General features: G+C 47.5%; 1 protein-coding gene and 1 pseudogene across 8 annotated transcripts in view; one reads left to right on the forward strand and one right to left on the reverse strand.

Moving 5' to 3' along the window:
* Positions 1-24,154, forward strand: part of LOC136634285 (catechol O-methyltransferase-like) — a 42,336-nt gene that overhangs the window by 10,393 nt on the left and 7,789 nt on the right. For 6 of the 8 annotated variants that reach the window (XM_066609750.1, XM_066609751.1, XM_066609748.1 and 3 more), the window contains one exon: positions 21,760-22,048. In XM_066609750.1, coding sequence (XP_066465847.1) covers positions 21,760-22,048 — 289 coding nt within the window. Of the gene's footprint in view, positions 1-1,431; positions 1,598-2,201; positions 2,267-21,759; positions 22,049-24,154 lie in introns of those variants that run through there. The other 2 variants (XM_066609749.1, XM_066609753.1) reach the window with 2 other exon arrangements.
* Positions 13,099-13,216, reverse strand: LOC136634978 (5S ribosomal RNA; annotated as a pseudogene).

Consider the following 24,154-nt stretch of genomic DNA (forward strand, 5'->3'; position numbering starts at 1 on the left):
CAAGGATGTTTGAGTGAATTTAGGATATTTTTGGGGTGCCAAATCCAAAAATGTCATTGGTTTTGCCTGATTGGCTTTAGTTTCAGGGATGCGTTGTAACCACCGTATATGTTGATTCAAGCAGCTTCCTCGTGAAGAAGCCGACACCATGAGGTCCTCATGAGAAGGCTGTTTGAATCGGCACATAAGGTGGCTATACCGTATCCCCAAAACTAGAGTCAAGCGGACAAAACGGAGGCCATTTTTGGATTCAGCGCCCCAAATATTCTTAAGAACAGGCCAAACTTTTAAGACAGCAAAATGTGTGTAGGACCTGTGTAATAAACAATTTTTGTGTTATATGTTTAATGTTTCTTATATAATTCAGCGGCTTTGATTCCAACAGCGATCTTAGTTTTGTGTTTTGTTTTGTTTTTGGTAAATCATTAACACTTTTTGGTTACCTTAAATTTTGTGTTTATATCTATCCTATTGCCTAATACAGGGGTGGCCAACCTTTCAATTTTAGGACTCCTGGACCTTAACAGTTGTGTCGAAGAGGGAATTTCAGCAGGTCCAGCTGGTCTCACAGATGACAAGCTGCACAGCTTAAATTCCTTCCTTCAGTTGTTAAAGATCCAGGAGTCCTAAAGTTGAAAAGTTGACCACTCTGGCCAAAAGCATTGTAATACACACTGTATCATACAATTGTGTAATGTGCATTTGTGGCTTAGACAGTGTTTCTCAAACTAGGTGGGTCGTGAGCCAATTTCAGGTGGGTCCCCATTCATTTCAATATTCTATTGAAATAGACTTGGTGCTACCATGGTATGTGACTGCATTTGGGGAAATGTTACAGATCCATACTTTTAACAAGCTATTATGTATATGCTTTTAACAATGACAGTAAATGGGATTGACTCCTGGGTAAGTGTGGGTAGGACTGAAGCCTAGGATTGTTAAAAAATTTTCTGGTTGATGATGTCACTTCCAGTCATGACATCATTTCTGGTGGGTCCTGACAGATTCTCATTCTAAAACGTGGGTCTTGATACTAAAAGTTTGAGAACCACTGGGTTAAGCTATTGATGCTACACCATTTTTGAAATCCTCGCACCAAACTTAATAAAGAAATATTAAAATATTCAGATATTCAAATGTTGTTATACAATGTTATTAGCAACAGTTCTTTCCCAGCTCCAGTGCCCACGATTTTTTTAACTGGAAAAAAGCTGGAGATTGGATCTAGAGCCTTCTACCTGCCCAGCCGACGAACTTCCTGCGGCGACTCTGCTTTTATGTAGCAAGGTTGGCCCTGGGATGAATTTGGCCCTTACCTGAGCTCCTGTCCCTGGTGCGGTAACCAAGTAACAAGACAGTATCTTGGCAGAGAGAAATACAAGCAGAGCCTTTAAGAAGCAGCTTACATGACTTGGACGCTGTTCCTTTTAGAGAGCTGTGTGTTGCTATTGGAACCTGTAAGCTGCTTTAGCAATGTGATCAAATGCAGTAGAGAGCACTGCAGGCTTGGGAACAGCTGTCAAAAACGAAGTCCATCCCGTGTAACACCGAGGGGAAGAAAAGATCAGGGCAGACGGTTCCCACGCTGTTCGGAAAGGTACATCTCTAACTTTTCCTTGTTTGCAGATTTGGTATGCTGAATTATTTTGTGGTTAAAGCATGCTTCTATTTAGGAAGGGGGTCAGGAGAAGAAAGAGGAAGAAGGAAAAGAGCAAAGCTTTTCTTTTCCGTTCATGACCTCATGTAATCTTCAAGCAGAGCAGAAGCAAAGCAGAACATTTTTTTAAAAATACATCCGTTGCACGTCAGTGGCACTTCCCAAGAGGTGAACGAAAATTGCTGTGTTAAATCAGAAAATGTTTTGGATGGATATGATCCGCGATGGTGGAATCTAGCACGGTTTTGCTAGACAAGTTGGTAAAATGTGCCTTGAGAGGGTTTCATGATGGGCTGCTGAGTTGGCTTTAACTCCTGGCTGGCTTTCTTCTTCAAAAGCTTCTGCTGTAATCTGCTTGTCTTGGGGAAGGCAAAGCAGGCAAGAGATCTCCCCCCCCCCCCACAGCTGTGAACATGAGGGGTACAGCTTCTGCCCCTTGCAGGGACCTCATACAGGCTTTTGCTGGAACTGTTACAGTCTCCCTAGTTGTGCGAACAAAACCCCCCTCTGTTTAAAGTTGCGAGCCTTTCCAAGAGGGAATTTCCTTTCTCAAGGCATCTGCAGTTTCTGCTTGTGCAGCTGCCCCTCTGGAAATAACTCTGGATATGTGTGAGTGTGGTTTTTCTATATCTGAGACTTGCCTTATTTTTGGAGGGTGTCAAGTCGATCACCTCAACCTGCCCCATAAACGTATGCCTTGCAGTTGGAGATTCTTGTTTCTGCTGAACTTAGTGTGTGTCATTTGTGATTATGTGATTTTTTTTGCACAGTGCAGTTTATTATTATCTTTATTTCCTATGTCAGTTTCCAAAAACATCAGTCCGAGACGGCAGTTTGAATGTTAAGTGTTCTCGTTGCTTTCAGTGGAATATTCAAAAAAACCATTGGATAAAACCACAGGGGACATCCCCATAGCCTGTAAGGTTTGGAGAGCCCAGCTGCATTTGGTCCTTTAGTGGCTTATGTTTCTTCTGTTGCAGCTTTAAGAAATGTGCTTTTATTTATTTTATTTTTTTAAGCAACAGAGCAAATGCTTATAAAATTGCTGTGCAGGGAAGTGAGTAGTATATTTTCATGTCCTGCTAAAAGAGAGTTTTAATCAGGGCCCAGATCTTCCTTGCATGTGCTTTCGTGTACAGGTGGAATTACAAGGTTGATTGGCTCTGTTGCCTGGAGAAAATTTTAAATTGTCCCTTGGGAGCATATTTATCCATAAGGACCTGGATTTAGAATTCTGTTGTGAGTCCCTTTCCTTCTTCTCCACCCCATGTATGTGACTAACAAGAGCCAGGATGGTGTCGTGATTCTGGAGTTAGGCTTAGAACTGGGAGATCAAGATTCAAGTCCTCACCCAGGTTCCTGGGTGACCTTGGGCCAGTCACTCTCACAGCTTTACCTGCCTCGCAGGGTTGTTGTGAGGACAAATGGAGGTAACCATGTCTGACATCCAGAGCTCTTTTGAGGAAAGGCAGTACGGAAATGTGAAAAATAAATACATGCTTGTACGCACGTTTACTCAGATGTTAGTATGATTGTGTTCAATGGGGCCTCCTCCCAGGTCTGTCTGTGTAGCCTTGTGGTGTAAAGGATGCAGTTCCATTTGCATCTGTTTGGAAGCCTGTCTCCCTGAACTCAGTGGCGCTTACTTCCAAGTAAATAAATAATAGGACTGCTCAGAAAACTCAGATTCTGAAAATGTTGCACAGAGAGAAGCTTATAAATTAAGCCAAGTGTGCAGTTGCACAATTGCAACTTGTGGATCTAGTTCTTGCTTTGTGTCTAGGCATGGGAAGTTGGCAAAGAACAGTTTAGGGGAAGGGCTGGTTGGCTCTGTGGCGCAACCCATGTTTTGTCTGCAGAAATTGGCAGTTTCAGTTCCTGGCATCTGTAGGTGGGGAAGAGAAAAATTTGTGTCTTGAACTCTGGAGAGCCTGGATGACCTAAAGATCTAATTCTATGCAAAGCAGTTTCCTAAGAAAAACACCCAGATTAGAAGTCCTGCAGGGCTCTCAATGGTGATTGCACTCAGGTCTTGAAATCTAACCATGAGATCTGGAATCTTAAGCTCTTATTTAAGGAGCTTTCTCACTCCTAGCAAAAGCCTTAATTGTCTGGCCTCTTCTTGCCGTCTTCTGAAAAAGGAATATAACTGCCCCTCCCCCCCACGTCCTTCAGCTTTTAGAAAGTATATTTTTTTGCATCTAAAACTCAATTAAAAAAAAATGGTTTGGAAGGCCTCCTCTTTTCTGTTGTCTTGGTAATGAAGTTTTAATTTACAAAATTGGGGGAGAGGAGAACAGTGTGATTTCTCGTCTTCTGTGCTCAAGGTCCTCTGCATGGAAAAATGTATCTGGTTTCATTTGTGAGCTATTGAGAAGCCGGGACCTTGATAACAACTGAAAGTGCGAGCAAAACAGACTTCCTTACTATAGGAAAAAAAATGGTTTAATTTCCTTTCACCTATTTGAAGTCAAGATAAGTCTCCTCTGTATTGTTCCCTAACAATGCCTTCCCTATTGTGAATTGCTACAGCAGTGTCTTCCCAGAAAAATCATCCGCTTTTTTGGGCAGTCAAAAGGTCTCCTGGTTTTCCCTCATGGCTAAAACGGAACCATCCAAGGGTAGGGGTGTCTCATGGTAATTCACAAGACTCTTCTCCTTACTAGTATTCCTGTTGTTTAGCTCGGAAGTAAACCCATGACCCTTTGAACAAGAATACAGGAGGGCTCCCGTATCTGTGGATCAGGTATCCGCGAATTCAGTTGTCTGCAGATGCAGGGCTTCTCTGTGTGCCCATTAACTTAGTTTAGGTCCTTACCCTGAGTAAAAATGTTCTTCCTTATTCAGGCACTGCAACGGATCCCCCACAGATATGGGGCCCTGCCTGTAATTTGCTTGCAAGTCTAGGTTTCTCGTGGTAGCTGCTTTACCGATGCGTTTGTTTAGCTCGGTATCGAGAGAAAGAGTGTCGGAGATCGTTGAGCCAAGGTACACAAAGTCATGGACAACCTCCAGTTCATGTGCAGAGATTGTAATGCAGGGAGGTGAGTCCACATCCTGAACCATGACCTGTGTTTTCTTCAGGCTGATTGTCAGTCCAAAATCTTGGCAGGCCTTGCTAAAACTCTCCATGAGCTGCTGGAGATCTTTGGCAGAGTGGGTAGTGATAGCTGCATCGTCGGCAAAGAGGAAGTCACGCAGACATTTCAGCTGGACTTTGGACTTTGCTCTCAGTCTGGAGAGGTTGAAGAGCTTTCCATCTGATCTACCACGTTTTCCAGACTCACAAAGAGAGTCTGGTCCAACAAGAAGCTGACGGAACATACCAAGATCCAGGTCTACAGAGCTTGCGTCCTGAGTACACTTCTGTACTGCAGCGAGTCATGGACTCTTCACTCACAACAGGAGAGGAAACTGAATGCTTTCCACATGCGCTGCCTCCGACGTATTCTCGGCATCACCTGGCAGAAAAAAGTTCCAAACAATACAGTCCTGGAACGTGCTGGAATCCCTAGCATGTATGCACTGCTGAAACAGAGACGCCTGCGTTGGCTCGGTCATGTCGTGAGAATGGATGATGGCCGGATCCCAAAGGATCTCCTCTATGGAGAACTCGTGCAAGGAAAGCGCCCTACAGGTAGACCACAGCTGCGATACAAGGACATTTGCAAGAGGGATCTGAAGGCCTTAGGAGTGGACCTCAACAAGTGGGAAACCCTGGCCTCTGAGCGGCCCGCTTGGAGGCAGGCTGTGCAACATGGCCTTTCCCAGTTTGAAGAGACACTTGGCCAACAGTCTGAGGCAAAGAGGCAAAGAAGGAAGGCCCATAGCCAGGGAGACAGGCCAGGGACAGACTGCACTTGCTCCCAGTGTGGAAGGGATTGTCACTCCTGAATCGGCCTTTTCAGCCACACTAGACGCTGTGCCAGAACCACCTTTCAGAGCGCGATACCATAGTCTTTCGAGACTGAAGGTTGCCAACTACACACCTAGGTTTCTCGAATGGGCTAGGAATTTACACCTTTTCATCTATACTCCTGTCTCGCGTATACTTTTCTGTCGTATCTCTGGGGCTTCCGACTCTCCAAGATGAACTTGGTGTCTCCTGGGATAGGCTTTGATCTCCAGGTGACTACCGAAGCAGTCCTGGAGATTTGAACAGGGCCTAATTATTTGCTTAATTATTATTGCTGAAGCATTTGTATGCTCTTGCTCTCCCTTTGGGGAGGGGACTCAGGGTGGCTTTACAATATCAATGAAAACCCAGATAAATGTCCACAATTTGATCTTGGGGAGCTTGCTGGAAAGGGGATGTTTGACACAATCCACCCTGCTGTTATTGATCTGAATTGTGGTCAGCTCAAAGTTGCCTTTGCTGTGCTCTTGATGGAGTGGTGGTGGTAATATTAGAACAGCCCTGGTGGGTTGGATGGGGGTCTAATCCAATATTCTTTTCCCACCACAAAGGCTAACCGATCAATGGAAATTGGCAAGCAAGAGGTGGAAGTGCCATACATATATTTACACACTCCTTCCCTCCCTTGCAGCTGGTATTCAGAGGCACACTGAATGCAGTGTGCTGCTTTGGAAGTAGCACATAGCCACCTGTTGATTTGCATACTGGGAAATCCATGAAAATGTCTGTTGTTTGACATGGTTTATATCAATGGTTCTCAAACTTTTTAGTACTGGGACCCACTTTTTAAAATGATGCTCTATCAGGACCTACTAACTTTACGAGACTTTAGGAAAAAAGGTGCTCTAGAAAGAAATAATAGTTACTTATTTACAAGCAATACTTTATCTATTTGCAAAAAACCTGGACCCATTTCTCAGGATGAGGCAGCCTTAATGAAGAGCCTCAAGGCTTGAGGGGCTAAGTGATGTGACCCGGTCTTCACCTGCCCTCACTATCTGTCATTGATAGACTTGGGGGGGGGGGGACGCACTAGGAAAAAAGGATATTCAAGCATTTATCTTCCTATATTTACACAGGCTTGCAAACTGCAGGAGCTCAGCTCTTTGCAGGGCAGTTAGCAGCTGAGTTTTGAATAGCGTCAGGGCTTGAGACTATTAATAATTTGATCTTCCCATCACCCATGTTTTAGTGAGGCTCTGCAGGACCCACTGGGAATTGAGTCACTGTCTACCAAGTGGGTCCCGATGCACAGTTCGAGAAACGCTGGTTTACATCCATGGTGCTTGCTACTGAATTGACTGTGTAGTTGATACTTTATGTGGCTATCAGGTGATGACCTGGTCTCTTTTCTTGGCTGGGACTGTTAGAGTTTGGTCTGGTCGTGTTACACTCTTCCAAAGCTGCACCAAAGAATGCATGCGTGTCTCTGTGTGTGAGTGCACACACATTTTAATTTGTGCCTGTTGGATTTGCAATGGCTGTTGGCGACTGTGAGTTATTGAAAGAACTAATTAATTTTGCAGTGCCTTTTTGAAAAGCAAACGCAGGGTATAATTATTATGACACTGAATCTTATTGCATTGTGCTGCGGAGGACTTGGTCATTAGCAGTAACAGCTCTACAATGAGATCAAGAGCACTGTCCCGGAGGCAATGTTCACAGCCCTCTTTTTCTGTTACCATCAATACCACTGGGCTGACGGGGAACTCCTTTAGTGGGAAAAGGAGACTGGGGTATGTGTGTTTTCCCAAGCGTTCCTTGGGTTTGGGTGGACTAATAAAACCTAGACTGGATTTTAAATGCTTGTATAATGCTGTAGTACTAATCGCAAGTCCTGGGGGAATTTTGTAATAAACTTTCAGCACCGAACGGGCTCTTGGCAGATGCAATATACATAAAAAATGATATTGTAGTTGGATGCCATATCGTTGGCTCTCAGCCTTGGGGAATAATTTATTTCACTGAAAAAGTAATTTAGGACTAGCCCAAGTCTTCTAGATGCCTGATAAGCCCAATGGCAGTAAGAAGAGCCCCGCTGGATCAGGCCAAAGGCTGTCTAGCTCAGCTTCCTATATCTCACAGTGGTCCACTACACAAGACAACAAGAGCCCTGTATCCTGCATCTGGCATTCAGAGATAGCCTGCTCTTAAAACCAGGAAGTTGCACATACCCCATCATGGCTTGTAACCTGTGATGGACTTCTAGAAATCTGTCCAGTCCCCTTTTTGAGGCATCTAGGCCAGACACCATCACCGTATACTGTGGCAAGGAGTTCCATGGATTAATCTCATGCTTTGTCAGTACCATCTCATGTGCACGTGTCACGTGCATGTGTAAGAGCATGCTCCTACACACTGTGTGTATCATCGACAGGGAAATATTCTTGTGTGCACCTCTGTTGAAATAGATCAAAGTTGCACAAGAACATAGTACACAGGAGCTCTTCTGGATTAGACCAGAGGGTCCTTCAGGAAGAACCAAGTGTGCCTCTCCTTTTGACCAGATCTCATTTGCTTTTGTGTTCCAGTGCTAGGACACAATGATTAACACCTGCCTCCCTCTTAGACAGCATGCCAGAGACTCCATCACACCTGAGCTTTTTTTCTCTTCCTTGAATGTTTATTTTATAATGCAACCTTTCTTTAGTTGCTTCTAAACCTTGCCCAAACCAAGATTTTGAGTTCCTTGGGGATAGGTCCACTAACAGGTGGGAGGAAAAAAAAGACTGTCACCTGCTCTGATCCCATGGGATAGAGCAGGATATAAATAGAAGTATTAATAATTGCTAGTGTTGTGAGCTACCCTGGTGGCCCCTGTGGGGATAGACGGGTGGGATAGAAATATCTTTAAAGTATTTACATTTTGTATCCCATTCTTCTGCTAAGGACCACAAAACAGCACGCACGGTTTCTTCCCCTATTTATCCTCACAACCTTAAGCCTCTTGCTGGGCATTTGGGCCTCAATTTTGAGTAACCTGTCTCTTCCTATTCATGCAGCAATCTGCACCTGTGTGCATAAATGTGTCTGGACCGTGGCACTCGTGAAGAATTAACTAGCAGTGGTGCAGTAATTTTTCTAAAATGCAGGAGTTCATCATAGCCATGCTCCCCAAAACTGAAACAACAAAATCTCATCGTTTGAGGAAATAAAATGAAAATGGGAAGATGAAAATGAAAACAGCTACAACTAAGGCTGCAGTCCTATCCACGTTTACCTGAGAACAAGCCCCATTGACTCAGTGGCTCAGTTCAGTTCAGTAAGACCTTTATTGGCATAAAATACAGAGAAAGAACAAAACAAAACAAAAATATACAAAGACAACACAACATAAACATCCGTCTTTTCCCCACACACTGCCCAGAGTCCCAGGGCTCTGCCTGGCTATTACCCCAGATAAAAAGGAAGTGACCTTATCCAGGGTCTCAGAATCAGGTGTGGCAAGGAGAGACTGAAGCATGATTGAGTCCTCCCAGCCCTCCCACCAGTGGCATGCTGTGCCTTGTCAATTGTCAAAAAAACCCCAAGAAACTGATGGTGTGCCTTGACCATTTTAGTGCCTTTTTAGTGTGCCATGAGATGAAAAAGGTTGAAAATTGCTGCGTTAACGTATGCCCCTAGGCAAATGTCTCAGGTTACCTCCTCCTGAGCCTCATTTCTCATCTCAGCTAGGATCCTTTGGGGGGGGGAAAAGTTTCAGAGGTAGCACCAGGGCAGTCCTACTGCAGGAGAGGTTCTCAATCTCAGCTACACCCCTGGTAACCAGGCTGTTTTTGATGGGCAAGGCAAGTTGGCATTGCAGCACCACGGATAGCACAAGGGGAACCAGCTGCTCCAACAAGGGTCAGCCCTTAAGAGTCAACCTTAAGAACCTGCATGCTCTGCCTCCGTGCCTAAAGAATGCCAAGGGGTGTTCAGGTGTGCAGGCGCTGGGGAATGCGCAGTTCCTGGGAGGGGCTGGTTCTTTGCACGGTGTGGTTTCTGGGCACCCCTATTGTGAGCTTTGAGGCTCGCGCCCAGCATTGGGGCGAGAGACTGGCTCTAATAGTGTTCTCAGGATCAGGCTCAAGCAGAGGCATCAATGCTCATTGCATCACCCTCATGGGCACTGGCACCCCTAGGCATGTTTACTCAGAAGTATGCCCCATTTTAGTCAATGGGGCTTACTTCCAGGAAAGTGCAGATAGGATTGTATGGCAGCTGGTTCCCGTTGGGGACTTCAACTGTGAAAAGTCCCAGCACTGCTTCCTTTGTAATCAGGCTCAGCCTTGCTTAGAGGTGTTTCTCAGGAAGGGGGGGGGGAAATCACTACAGACACCTTGCACTGATCTGGCCTCCCTCCTGTCCCTTCCCCCCTGTAAGCTGGGCAAATGCTGGCACCGATCTGGGCTTTTCCCTTCTCCCTCCTTCTCCTCTCCCCTTTAATGGCCTCTTTCCCCCACTCCAAGTTTGGCAAATTTGGCCCTGGCTGTGTTACAGCTGGGTATGTAACACTTACCCATGAGTAAGCCCAATTGAACACACTGGGACTTACTTCTGAGTAAACGTGCATAGGATTGCACTGCAAGCGTATGTTAAATACCTGCTGTACATTTGTTCGTATTTGTGAGCAAATATTTGTGAACTGTGTTTCTGTTTTCCTCCTCTTGTCTCATTAACTCTCCAAGCTTAGACCGGAAGATGGCAAGATGCTTATCACAGGGACCTGCTTTTTGGGGGCTCCTGTTGTTCTGAAAAGCTGATGTCACATAATACAGGGTGACCCCCCCCCCCAAAAAAAGGAACCCATAAAAATTTTATTAAATCCTACAAAGGTCCAGTAAATTTCAAGAAACTTACTGGACTCAAACTTCAATCTGTGTACGATCATTCCCCAAAATTTCAGTTATCTTGGTCGCTTTGCATAAAAGTCATGTTCTTTCCAAAGAAAAATTAAAATTAACAGTTTTATTCAAAGATTTGTTGGTTCTGTTTTTTTTTGGGGGGGGGGGGGTCACCCTGTTCTTCTTGTGATTGTGGAAAGTGATGCTGCAAGGATCTGGATCCGGAGAAAGGAGGACTGCCTGGTCTATATGTCAAAGATTGAGGAGCCCTAACTTATTGACATCCTCCTTCCCTGCTTCTCAGCACTTGGGAAGCGGAACAATCACACTGATTATTAATTAATCTTCTCTTATTATTACATATTGTGTGCAGGTATGGAGTTAATTAATTGATCGATCTTCATGTTCATGTTGGCAACCTTCAGTCTCGAAAGACTATGGTATCGCGCTCTGAAAGGTGGTTCTGGAACAGCGTCTAGTGTGGCTGAAAAGGCCAATTCGGGAGTGACAATCCCTTCCACACTGGGAGCAAGTGCAGTCTGTCCCTGGTTTGTCTCCCTGGCTATGGGCCTTCCTTCTTTGCCTCTTAGCCTCAGCCTGTTGGCCAAGTGTCTCTTCAAACTGGGAAAGGCCATGCTGCACAGCCTGCCTCCAAGCGGGCTGCTCAGAGGTCAGGTTTTCCCACCTGTTGAGGTCCACTCCTAAGGCCTTCAGATCCCTCTTGCAGATGTCCTTGTATCACAGCTGTGGTCTACCTGTAGGGCGCTTTCCTTGCACAAGTTCTCCATAGAGGAGATCCTTTGGGATCCAGCCATCATCCATTCTCACAACATGACCGAGCCAACGCAGGCGATCTTAATTGTATTTTTAGGGGTGGAGGGTTGCATGTGGTCCCCGATGATTCCAATTTTTGCTTCAGCGGTCCCTGGGCTTCCAAAGGTTGGGAACCACTGGCCTAGTTAGATATGCACAGAGGTTCTTGAGCGTCGGCGTGGATCCAGTGACAGAGATGTCAGCCCTTTTTTTCTGTCTGTCGTAGAACCAGAGATGCAACGCCAAGCCTGCTCTTCTTCCCCTCCCTGTCCCATCCACCCCCAGCTCCTTGCGCCCTTGGGATGAAATGGAAGGAGCTGGCTCGCTTTGGTTGTTCTGTGTAGCACCAGCTGTCGGAGTTTCCAGCGAAAACAACAACAGAACAATCCAGCAGCAGCAGCAAACAGGGAGGATAGGACACAGGGGAAGGAAGGCAGCTTGTGCAAGAGGCCATGGTGTGGCTTGAGGAAAGTGGCACAAGTCCAGAATGGCTGTGTCTCTTCTGCAGAATCACGCACTCTGCTGGGAGCAGTCGAGGGCTGTCGGGTCCAAGCCACAGCAGGGAGAAAGAGCCGTCGTTTCAACAGCATCCCCCAAGGCCCACCGAAGCGGTTCACTGTGCCCCAGGCAGAGAGCAGTTGGGGCTTCCGGATCAGAGTGGTCCGGCTGCAGGGAAGACCACAACCCACCACTAGGGAGACACTGCTGCTGTGAAAGTGCTAAAGGCCTGCAGACACCGTCTGACATGCTGCTCAAGGTCCTGCCCCTCTGTGCTACTCTCCTCTGCCTTAGCTTGTCCTGCATGCCATGTGAATAATTATTATTTATACGGCAGCATCAATGTGCATGTTCACAGGGTGAAAAAAGAGACGGGTCTCTGCCCCTGAAGGGCTTGCAGTTTAGAAATGGATGCAGAGGAGACAACAGAGAAGGGCAGGGAGTGGAGACAGGGTGGCAGTTCCCTCCTTCTTCCCAATCAGTGAGCAGAGGATACGTTCAGGGGTGACAGCAGTTTTGCCTTTAGAGGGGAGATATTGCTGCAGCCTGGTAGGGGCAGTGGATGCAGTGGATTACATTCTTAATCTATGGAACTCCTTGCCACAAGATGTTGTGATTGCACCTGAAGGCCTAGATGCCTTGGAAAGGGGATTGGTCAGATTGACGGAGGAAAAGCATCGCAGGTTACAAACCACGATGACTATATGCAACCTCCTTGTTCTAGAAGCTCTCTGAACGTCAGATGCAACAGGGAGTGGCAACAGGTTGGTGGGTCTGTTGTGGTCTTGTGTGCTCCTTGGGGCATTTGGTGGGCCATTGTGAGATACAGGAAGCTGGACTAGACGGGCCTTTGGCCTGATCCAGTGGCATTCTTCTGATGCTCTTAACAAATGGGACAAAAATAGGGAGAGAGAGCAGGTAAAATTCTAGAAAATAAGGACTTTCCCTGCTGAATGGGGCTAGTGCCTGTTCCTTTTTTTTTTAAGCTTGGTGGGCTTTTCACTAGCCAGGACAATGAAAGAAGAACCTAATTTAAAGTTTCCCACCCTTGTGCACTGGGTTGGCAACCTTCAGTCTCAAAAGACTATGGTATTAGCCTACAGCACCCGGTATTCCCAGGCGGTCTCCCATCCAAGTACTAACCAGGCCTGACCCTGCTTAGCTTCCAAGATCGGGAGATAGTGTTCAGTATAGGGAGATGGTTGGCAACCTCCAGTCTCGAAAGACTATGGTAGAAGCCTACAGCACCCGGTATTCCCAGGCCGTCTCCCATCCAAGTACTAACCAGGCCTGACCCTGCTTAGCTTCCGAGATCAGACAAGATCGGGAGATAGTGTTCAGTATAGGGAGATGGTTGGCAACCTTCAGTCTCGAAAGACTATGGTATAAGCCTGCAGCACCCGGTATTCCCAGGTGGTCTCCCATCCAAGTACTAACCAGGCCTGACCCTGCTTAGCTTCCAAGATCAGACAAGATCAGGCATGTGCAGGGTAAACAGTTGCTTGTGCACTATTGTTGGCCTTTTGTAGAAAGACAGACGGAAAAAGTTTGTCCTCTCCAAAGCAAAGAAACTTCGCCGGCCTTCTGGGAGGAAAGAGAAAGAGGCCCTGATGAGACTTGAAAACAGATTAGCCCTCCCTGCCTAGCTCAGATAAGTAGATGGGTGAACAAACAGCAACTGTGCTGTAAGCAGAGCTGATCTCCATAGCAACCTTAATCATCTTCTGGATTCATCCTGCCTTATGAATAATGATATGAAGTCTAAAGCAAGGAGGTGACTCTCCACCCACCTCCCTCTGTGTGCGCAGCCTGGAGTCTGCAAATGTTGCACCTGTAGCAGTTGCCCAGTTTAAACCAGGTGCTTGGTGCATGCAGTGCCACACATGTGGGCTCTGATGTGCCCCACAGCCAGCTCAAAGAAGACAAGCATGGGCTGTGCAGCGTGGGGGCTTTCACCTGCTCCCACTGTCCCTTTCCCAGGATCCTTTTATGCTGAATTGATGCCCTGACTGTGTCCTTTGACTTTTGGGGAAGGGGTGTTGCCAGGGCAGGCCAACTGATGGAGCTGGTGACTATCTCAGCCTGGTGGCGGCTGCCAGATGGGCAGCTAATGCCCTCCTACCCGACACCTCCTTGAACTTCCATGTCATGCTGCAGCCTTCCCCCCCCCCCCGGTCACTAATGCCATCTCCCTCACTTGCTCTTTGGAAAAAAAAATGGTAGTAGGGAGAGGACTTAGATGTAGGAGTGATGGTCTAGAACAGGGGTGCCCAAACCCCGGCCCTGGGGCCACTTGTGGCCGTCGAGGACTCCCAATGTGGCCCTCAGGGAGCCCCCAGTCTCCAATGAGCCTCTGGCCCTCCAGAGATTTGTTGCAGCCTGCACTGGCCCGACACAACTCTCAGCGTGAAGGCAACTGTTTGACCTCTTTGCGTGAGCTGTGGGATGAGGGCTCCCTCCACCGCTTGCTGTTTCATGTCTGTGATGCAGCAGAGGCAGCAAAGGAAAGGCCAGCCTTGCTTTGTGCAAGGCCTTTTATAGGCATTGAGCTATTGCAAGACCTTCATTCATTCATATAAGTTCATCTTTAATATATTCATTCATGTAAACTTATGTATATTTATTCAAATTTTAAATGTAAATTAATTCTTCCTTTCCCCGGCCCCTGAAGCAGTGTCAGAGAGATGATGTGGCCCTCCTGCCAAAAACTTTGGACACCCCTGGTCTAGAACAGGGGTGCCCAAACCCCGGCCCTGGGGCCACTTGTGGCCGTCAAGGACTCCCAATGTGGCCCTCAGGGAGCCCCCTGTCTCCAATGAGCCTCTGGCCCTCCAGAGACTTGCTAGAGCCCGATGCAACTGTTTGACCTCTTGCAAGAGCTGTGGGATGAGGGCTCCCTCCACTGCTTACTGTTTCACATCTGTGATGTAGTAGCAGCAGCGAAGGAAAGGCCAGCCTTGCTTTGTACAAGGCCTTTTACAGGCCTTGAGCTATTGCAAGACCTGCATTCATTCATATAAGTCCATCTTTAATATATTCATTTATGTAAACTTATGTAGATTTATTCAAATTTTAAATGTAAATTTATTCTTTTTTCCCCCCGGCCCCCAGAACAGTGCCAGAGAGATGATGTGGCCCTCCTGCCTAAAACTTTGGACACCCCTGGTCTAGAACAGGGGTGGGCAAACTTCCTACTTTAAGGGATGAAAAGCTGCACCTGCTGAAAGTCCCTCTTCTATACCATTGTTAAAGGTTCCGGATCCCTAAAGTTGAAAGTTTGCCCACCCCGGTCTAGAACGAGGGCAGACCTATCAGCAGTGACATCACTAGGGGGGTGCGGATCGCACCAGGTGACACCCTCAGGAGGATGTGACCCCACAGCTGTCCAACATTATAAAAATCTTGGTATGGTCATTGTCATGAATATGTACAGTTTAGTCCTAGTAGCATTGCAAAGCCTGAACCAAGCTAAAACAGTAACACAGAAGTGGCTTGCATGTCCTAGCTGCTAGGAATTTACAACTCAGTGGAAGGTGATTATGTAGCACCTAGGCAGCCCATCAAAGATGGAATGTAGCTGCAGATCTCCAGAGGGGAGGGAAGAGCTGAGAGGGCGAGCTTCCAGCCCCACTTCCGGAGGACAGTGGTCTTTGTCTCTGGGTGAGAGAGGTGGTGGGTGCACATCCTGCCCCACCAGGACCATGTGACCTCTGAGGTAACTGAGGATGTACAAAAGAAGCTGACCCAGGTGAGAGTCAGCGATTAATAGAGTTAGCCAGTTAGCTTTATTGTTTTATGCTGATATGTTTCCTAGAAGTTTTTATGCCTCTAGCATTTGCTGCCTTTTGTAACTTTTAGTAACCCTATGTACTTAATAAAATAGAAAATCCTTTTACCATGTTGGTTCATCGTCTGTTGGGGACAAAGGTTCAGAATCCTGCCTAGCCGTTCAGCAAGCTACCAAAAATCCTCATTGTGGACTAGTAACTTGAGGACTGAGACTTTAAGTGAAGAAAGGGCTCAGTGCCTACAAGGGATATAGTTAAGCCTAGAGGGTCTCGGTTTCCCTGGGCTGAGGCACTGGCTCTTACAGGGAGGTGGCAGTACTACCAAACAGGGATCTTTGAGGGCTCTAGGGTTCAGAACCAACAACTCTGAGCACCCAAAACCCTGGGAGTGAGACCAAGTGTACGACAGTCGTATAATGCCATTGTTATATATCATTTGATGGGTGATTTAATGCAGAATGCAATGAAACAAACCACACTGAAATATCTGTATTCTATCAAATGTGACCTTAACCCTAGTGATACCTTTGCCTACTAGGGCGCAACAGTCTACTACCCCCAGAGAGGCCTGTCTACCTCCACCCCAGTACTGGCAGCCCCAAGACACCTGGCAACTTGAAGTTCACTTGACATAACTTTGACTCCAGTTTTTCTTATCTCTGTGTGCAGCTTGGGTGCTTGTTTTTCCAGGCTCTAAAAGTTTCATGCTGACTCTGGATTTTCTTAAGTGAACTTTGATGCTGCCGTGAGCGTCCTGGCAGCTAATGCGATTCTGGCCTGGAGCTCTCTAGGGTCCCTGAGAGGTGTTCTGATTGATGGAGTTCCAGCTTCTTGGGTGAGTCTGTGCTTACGTTGACATGGGAGCCATCCCTTCCCTGTGCCAGGGGGCAAGGGTCTGGCATGCCTGCCTGCTGCAGAGAAGCTAGCAATGACATTCTTCCTTCTGTTTACAGGTGGCACCTCGGCATCTGTGGAGGGTTCCATTCCTGGACTCCCGGTGGATGCTGAAGCTGCAGATAATAAATCTATGGGTCAGGCCCCCCAGACCTCCGAAAGTGACCCAGAGCTGTGCTGTGCTCTGGTCACGTCAGCAGGGTGTTCTGACGCCCCTGGAGGTGTTTAATAGGCACTTCTGGATTTCAGTGAAATCGGAAGTGCCTTTAAACACCTGGGGGGGTGGTGGCTTTCTGCAGCTTTGTCTTGCCGCAGCTCCTCCCCACTGGGCCTCGTGCCCGCTTAAGGCTGATTAGTTTCCCTTGTTCAACTCACAAGTGCAGCAAGCAAAAGTCAGAGTCAAGTCCGAGTCCGCAGATTCCAAGTCGGTCAGTCCAATCAGTTAAAGTTGCCAAACCAGAGCCCAGAGCCAATAAGCAGAGTCACAGTCCAAGGTCAGATTCCAGGTAAGCCAGTCCAATCAATGAGAGTTGCCAAATCAGAGTCCAGAGCCAATAAGCAGAGTCACAGTCCAAGGTCAGATTCCAGGTAAGCCAGTCCAATCAACGAGAGTTGCCAAACCAGAGCCCAGAGCCAATAAGCAGAGTCACAGTCCAAGGTCAGATTCCAGGTAAGCCAGTCCAATCAATGAGAGTTGCCAAATCAGAGTCCAGAGCCAATAAGCAGAGTCACAGTCCAAGGTCAGTGGCTCGGCTCCAACCTACACTCCTTCCACAACCCACACCCCCTAGTAGTTCCCCCAGGTGCAGTTTATATACTTCTAGGTTCACTTTAGCCTCTAGTGGCTGCAGCTGTGCAGCACACCTCCAACCACCACCTGGGCTTTAACCCTGCATTTACTAGAGCAAGGGGCACTGTGGACATCACACCCTATCTCCTCGGTGATATCTTCCACAATGTTGCTACAGGCTTGTAGAGGCTGTGCATGGGAAACTAGAGACCAGGAGTTCTGGTTGCATCTGGGAGACTGAGGGCCCAATTCTATCGGGCCCGCCGCAGCCCAGTGCCAGTGCCATAAGGCACACCTGCAACACTTACTGCCAGGCTGGTGCTGGCTTGGCATGCTGAACCAGTGCTGGGCAGAGGCCAGTTGAACAATGCCTGGAGCTCCAGGTGGCGGAACAGCAAGTTGGGGTGGAAGGAGGCATTCTGGGGTGGGGGCAGGAGTGGGCAGAGATGGGGGATCAGTCATATGCTGATCCCCCCCCCCCGGCCCGGGAGAGCCAACGTAGGTCTCCTTGATTCTGTGCCCGCTCAACAGCGTAAGACCCTAGGGAGACCTGTGCTGCTTCCCAGCCCTGCTGGATACAGCGATCGCCATTTAGGTGCCACTGCAGTCCTGGGCACTGGAAGGCATTGGAATGGGCTGTAAGTGGGTCCTGAGCCATGGGTTTGGGGGCTGCGATGGGTCAAATCCACGGCTCCTAAATCCACAGATAAAGAGGACTCACTTGTATTCCAAAATAAGTCTCACTGGACCAGGGGTGTCAAACATAAGGCCTCTGGGCTGGATGCGGCCCCGAGAAACTCGTTATCCGGCCCCCGTTATAATTGGGCTCTCCCAAGCACCTCTCAGCTGCTGAGCTGTGAAGTGATGCCTTAGCAAAAGTCAGCCTGCTGTCAAGGTGGCCACGCTCTCCCCTGTCTTGAAAATATGATCAAGATTTGCTGTCATTTATAGCTGATGAGTTCCTAACTAAGAACAAAATGCTTATTTCTGGCCACCATCTGCTTAATGCAGGGGTGCCCAAACCCCGGCCCTGGGGCCACATGTGGCCCTCGAGGCCTCTCAATGTGGCCCTCAGGGAGCCCCCAGTCTCCAATGAGCCTCTGGCCCTCCAGAGATTTGTTGCAGCCTGCACTGGCCCGACACAACTGCTCTCAGCGTGAAGGCAACTGTTTGACCTCTTTGCGTGAGCTGTGGGATGAGGGCTCCCTCCACCGCTTGCTGTTTCACATCTGTGATGCAGTAGCGGCAGCAAAGGAAAGACCAGCCTTGCTTTGTGCAAGGCCTTTTATAGGCATTGAGCTATTGCAAGACCTTCATTCATTCATATAAGTTCATCTTTAATATATTCATTCATGTAAACTTATGTATATTTATTCAAATTTTAAATGTAAATTAATTCTTCCTTTCCCCGGCCCCTGAAGCAGTGTCAGAGAGATGATGTGGCCCTCCTGCCAAAAACTTTGGACACCCCTGGCTTAATGACATCACTTCCTTCTTAATGATGTCACTTCTCTCACCAGGCACCGTGAATGCTATTTGGTGATGCTATATAAAATGAGTTTGACACCTCTGTTCTAGGCTTTTACTCCCAAATCAGGAGGATTGTGAAATCCCCCCCCCCCAAAAAAAATAATCCTTGCACAGTCTTGTGTCTCTTCAGCACCAAATCAAAACTGTCTTATTTTTTCTCCAGCGTTCAGTGGACAATCTTTTTTTTAAATCTTATTACAGCTCCCGTTCCTTTCTGGAGTGTGTGGCTAGGTGCCGGTTAGCTTGTTTTAGTTTGGATGGTATGATTAATATTTTAATTCTGGCTTTTGAAAAAGCTCCCTGGGAGACTTGACAACAGAGAGGCACCGCATCAATGTACAGTGAAATAGAGATATTTTAGATTATTATTATTATTATTATTATTATTATTATTATTATTATTATTATTATTATTATTATTAACAGTATTTATAATATTTATATACAGCTCAGAAAGGTTGTCAAAGCAATTTGCTTGTCATGGAGAGAGGAGGGGAGAGAGAGGGGGGAGAGGGGATTCCCAGTGCCAGGGGGGTTTGCTGGCTACAAAACAAGGGAGACACCAGCATATAGTCACTGGAGGGATGCTGTGCTGGATGAATAGGGGCAGTTGCTCTCCCTCTTCCCCCCACCCAATGAATATGAGAGAACCACCATTTAAAAGGTTCCCCTTTGCCCTTAGCGGACATGTGGGGTACACTGATTCTTAAACCAAACAAGCACACATAGGATTGCAGATATCAGTAGCTGGTTGCAAAAGCCTACAGTTGTTATTGACCCACAATGCCTGCCATCATTGCAACCGCTGGTGTCCTTGTGCCCGCATCCCCTTTTGTCTGTGCGCAAAGGTTTGGCTCCATCTTCTGTCACTGGAGTGGAAGGAGAGGAGGGGGAGGGCCTGTTGCTCAACACAAAAGGGGTGTGTGTGCTTTTGTGGCTCATGAAATGTGCCAGATTGATTTGGGGTGAAGCAGAGCAAAATCTCTGGAGGGAAGCACAGAAGCAGTGTGGTAGAATTTTTGACTTTCCGTGTGTGTGTGTGTGTGTGTGTGTGTGTGTGTGTGTGTGTGTAATATACACCATTCAGTAACTGGGAGGCTTCACGATGGTATTTGCTTTGCGTCAACTAGGTTTCAAAAGTAAAAGGAGGGGAGAGAAACACAAATCTGTTCTTTTAAGTAAACCCTTTTGGGCAAAATGCCTTCATCGCCGTGTTTAACCTTTGCCGCTCTGGGCTTTGTAGGTTGCCAGTTTGCTTCTGGGGGCAACTCAAGGTATCACTTATGTCCTTTAAACCCTAAAGAGCGAGGGTGGTAGCATAGTTTGGGAGTTGGAGTTAGACCTGGAAGATTCAGTTCAAATCCCTGCTCAGCCACAAAACTTCCTGGGTGATGTTTTATGGCACGTTTGCGACCCTCCAGGGGCTCCTATGCTGGCATAACCGGTTAGGATTGTGCCCTATAAGTCACATCTGGTTTGCGTTGGTGACTTCCAGTAGGGTCTAGGAGGTTTTCTGAGGCACAGGAAGGCTGCAGGCTGCCTCGTCGTGCCTCAGGATGCCTCCCGGATGTAACCAGAAGTTGCCGACGCAATCTGGTCTGGTCACATCCAGGAGGTCCTCTGAGCCACGGGCTGGGCGTCTGTGGATGCTCAAATCCGTGAATGCCAAGTCTGTGGGTAAGGAGGACCCACAGTACTTGGTGCTGTAACACAGAATGGGAGGGTCAGACCCTGCCCTGAGGGGCTTACAATCCGGATAGACATGATAGACATAATTACAGGTGATGCCTTTGTGATGCAGGGGATGATGCAGGCTGATGCAGGGGATCTGTTCCTGGACCCCCATGGATACTGGTAATAGTGGATGATCAAACTCATGGTTTTCTGCCCACCTGGGCTCCAAATGCATCTGGAGCCTTGCTCTGGTCATGTCCAGAGCCCTTCTGAGCTTCAGAGAGGGTGCGTGCCACCGTTCTGGCAAAACTGGAAATTGAGTTTAAAAGGCTCTGGGAGGCATTCTGAGCCTTACAGTGGCTGTGCACACAGCGTCCCCAAGGCTCAGAAAATCTCCCAGACATGGCTGGAATGAGGTTCTGGTCCTGTCTGGAAAGTCTGTGGGGGGGCAATCCAGGGGTTCAGCAGGTAAGGCAAATCCGCGGATGCCGTATTCTTGGTAAAGAGGCCCTTCCTGTGCAAGTGAAAGCAGGTGGAGAGAAGACTAAACAGGGGGGAGAACATGCCATGGTTCCCTGTTCAGCGTTAGGAGTAATTTTATAGTCAGATATGTGGTGCTTTGAGGAAAAGGTGAGTCTGAACGCAGAGAACAGACATCGTGCAGTTGTTCTAGGACCAAATATAAGGGACAGCAAAGAAGAGTTGGTGGAGCTGTTTGGATGGTGGAGGTTGATAGATTGCACACCTACTCCTTAAGTTCTTATTCAGTATTCCCTTGGTATCTGTGATGGTTCGGTTCTGCCCCCTGTGGATACCAACATCCACAGACTTTCAAGTTCCATTTAAAGAAGTAAAGATCTGTAAGAAAGAGACCTTCACAGTGTCCAATCACACCATTTGCAGGGTAGCCTTCTGTGTTCCTGCAAACCACTTCCGGTTGCACGACCCCACTCCCTTGGCCTTGAGTTACCCTAGAATGTATCACACGACCCAGGAGTGGCTTACAGGGGTGCAGAAAATTGCCCTGCAAACGGTGTAATTTTGTGGCACGAAGGTGGGGAAGGCTATTTTCTTGCCGATTTTTACTTGTTGAAATGTTTTGAAAAAGGGGACCCTTTGTGCATCCGTGGATAGTGAAATCCACGGATGCCAGACCCACAGATAAGGTGGATCCAGTGTATGAGATGTGTTTATAGGTAATTTAAAACTCTGCAGTGAGGCGTGATATTAGTCCTGAGAATGTCTTCAGGGCAGTTCAAGGCCTGGCTTTTGCCACATTCTACCTTAAATGCAACGAGACAAGATGCTTTGTCTCTGCCTGTGGTACCACCTTAACTGATGACCTGCTTTTTGTGTTTTATCTGCTGCTCCAGATGCTGGGAGGCTGGCTGGTGACCATCCTCGTCTCGGCAGGCGCCGCCTCGATCCTCGTGCTGGTGGCTTTGTTTGTGCTTCTCCGTCACAACGTCCATGCCACCGTCTTCTGGAACGAGATTGTCTTGGAGAAGATCACCAATTTTGTCATGGACCGGAGCAAAGAGGAAAGGATCTTGAACTCCGTGTCTTACAACGCCATCCGAGGGAACCCCCAGAGTGTCCTGGACTGCATAGATAACTACTGCTCCCAGAAAGAGTGGGCGATGAACGTGGGTGACGAGAAAGGTAAATTGCAGGAGGGTGGCACCCCATAAGAGGGAAAAAGCACCGGGAGCATTGATGACTGTCAATGCCCAGTCGCGTAGGCAGCTTTTTAAAAGGATTAGTCAAATGCAGCAGAGAGGAGTGGTCTCTAAGTAACCATCAGCTTCTCATCCGCACCTTTCCATCTGCAGGTTCACAATCTGTGGATTTGACTCCACGTGGATTGTGAGCTTCAAAACACTGTGAGCTGGAGCCTCAAAACACCTCCAGATGTAACTGGAAGGCGCCTCTGGACGTAACTGCATCCTGACGACCTCTGAAGGCCCCCCATAAGTTTGAGTATCTACAGAACTCAGTATTGAGAAGGGGGGCTGTCTTGCAATGGATCCCTTGCAATGGATGCCCATTGTACATAAATAAGAACACATTCAGAGGCAGTCTACCTCTCAGTGTCATAAGAACATAAGAACAGCCCCACTGGATCAGGCCATAGGCCCATCTAGTCCAGCTTCCTGTATCTCACAGCGGTCCACCAAATGCCCCAGGGAGCACACCAGATAACAAGAAACCTCATCCTGGTGCCCTCCCTTGCATCTGGCATTCTGACATAGCCCATTTCTAAAATCAGGAGGTTGCGCATATACATCATGGCTTGTACCCCGTAATGGATTTTTCCTCCAGAAACTTGTCCAGTCCCCTTTTAAAGGCGTCCAGGCCAGATGCCGTCACCACATCCTGTGGCAAGGAGTTCCACAGACCAACCACACGCTGAGTAAAGAAATATTTTCTCTTGTCTGTTCTGGGAGGTCACAACTGCGCATAACTCTGCACAGATTGCAGTCGTGTCCCCAGCTGGCCCTCCCAAACTTCAGCGGTCCTGGTTAGGATGGTGGCAATGGGCAGAGATCACGTGGACATGTGAATCTGCTTTATACCAAGTCAGAGACCAGCGGTTCGACTAGCTCAGAATTGTGGGCACTGATTGGCAGCAGCTGTCCAGTCTTTCAGACAAGGATCTTGCCCAGCTCTTTCTGGAGGTGCTGCTCGGGGTGGAACCTGGAAATTTTGGCATTCGAGGCAGTGGCTTTATCCATAGCCCTCTTGATGTCTAAACAGCCAGTTGACTGGTGTGCTATATGTTTGCAAAGTCTTGGAAATAGAAGGGCCACAGTCCAGCCAAACCAATACTGTTTCAAGCCCCATGAATTTCAGTGGGGGAGGTAAATACCTGTTTCAGCCTCTCCCCAAGAAATCTGTGATAATGGAAAGGGAGTGAGCTAACTCTGGATAGCTTATACCAGGGATTTTCAACATTTTTCCTCCTTTCACACTAACCTCTATGGTCTTCTCTATGGTTTCTGCCTCTTGTGATGTCACTTCTGCCTTCCACTGGCGGAGGAAAAGGGACAATTTGTTCCTACAATCAGTTGCCCTAGAAATAGGGCCTCGGAACCCAGAAGAGTTTTTCAGCGTTTTTCGACCACTGTGCTTCAAGCTCCTGAGGTACGCCGGCAGAACTTTTGTGGTGCACCAGTTGAAAATCACTGGCTTGTTCCTGGCACAATCAAGAATGAGGCAGTGTAAGGAAGAGTGCCTGCTATAATGCCAAGCCAAGAACGTCCTCATAGATTAATGGGAAGACTTAGAATTAATGTCCTGGAAGAAATACAATGGCTATTTGTGTGGGGCCCAAGCTATATGCCAATGAAACATCATTCTCTTGGAGGGCTGGCATTGTCTTCGTTAGAAAATGTGTTATTGGAAAACTGGACCTGTGTAGCTTTTGAAATTTGGGGAGCAGGTTGCATGAGGACACGCCCCATCTGCTCTGTGCTCATACCTTGACACACCTGCCTGCAACCCTTCTCATCTCAGCTTTACCAGTCCACAGCTGCTTGAAGATGTTCTCTTAAAATAGTACAATGGACACCCCCTCCCCGCTTGAAGCCTTGACTCTACTGCCTTTCTTGAGAAGATGAGGGATGGCAGAAGTTCCTTGCAAGAAATGGAAGGGACTGTTTTGTTACCTGTTTCCCAGGTAACATGGGAAATGTTACAAATGCTACAAATGAGAGTAGACACCAGGGATGTGCTGTCAGGGGAGGCAAAGCCTCACCTGTCATATGC

The sequence above is a fragment of the Tiliqua scincoides genome, chromosome 14, assembly GCF_035046505.1.
Source record: "Tiliqua scincoides isolate rTilSci1 chromosome 14, rTilSci1.hap2, whole genome shotgun sequence".
Classification (NCBI taxonomy): Eukaryota; Metazoa; Chordata; class Lepidosauria; order Squamata; family Scincidae; genus Tiliqua; species Tiliqua scincoides.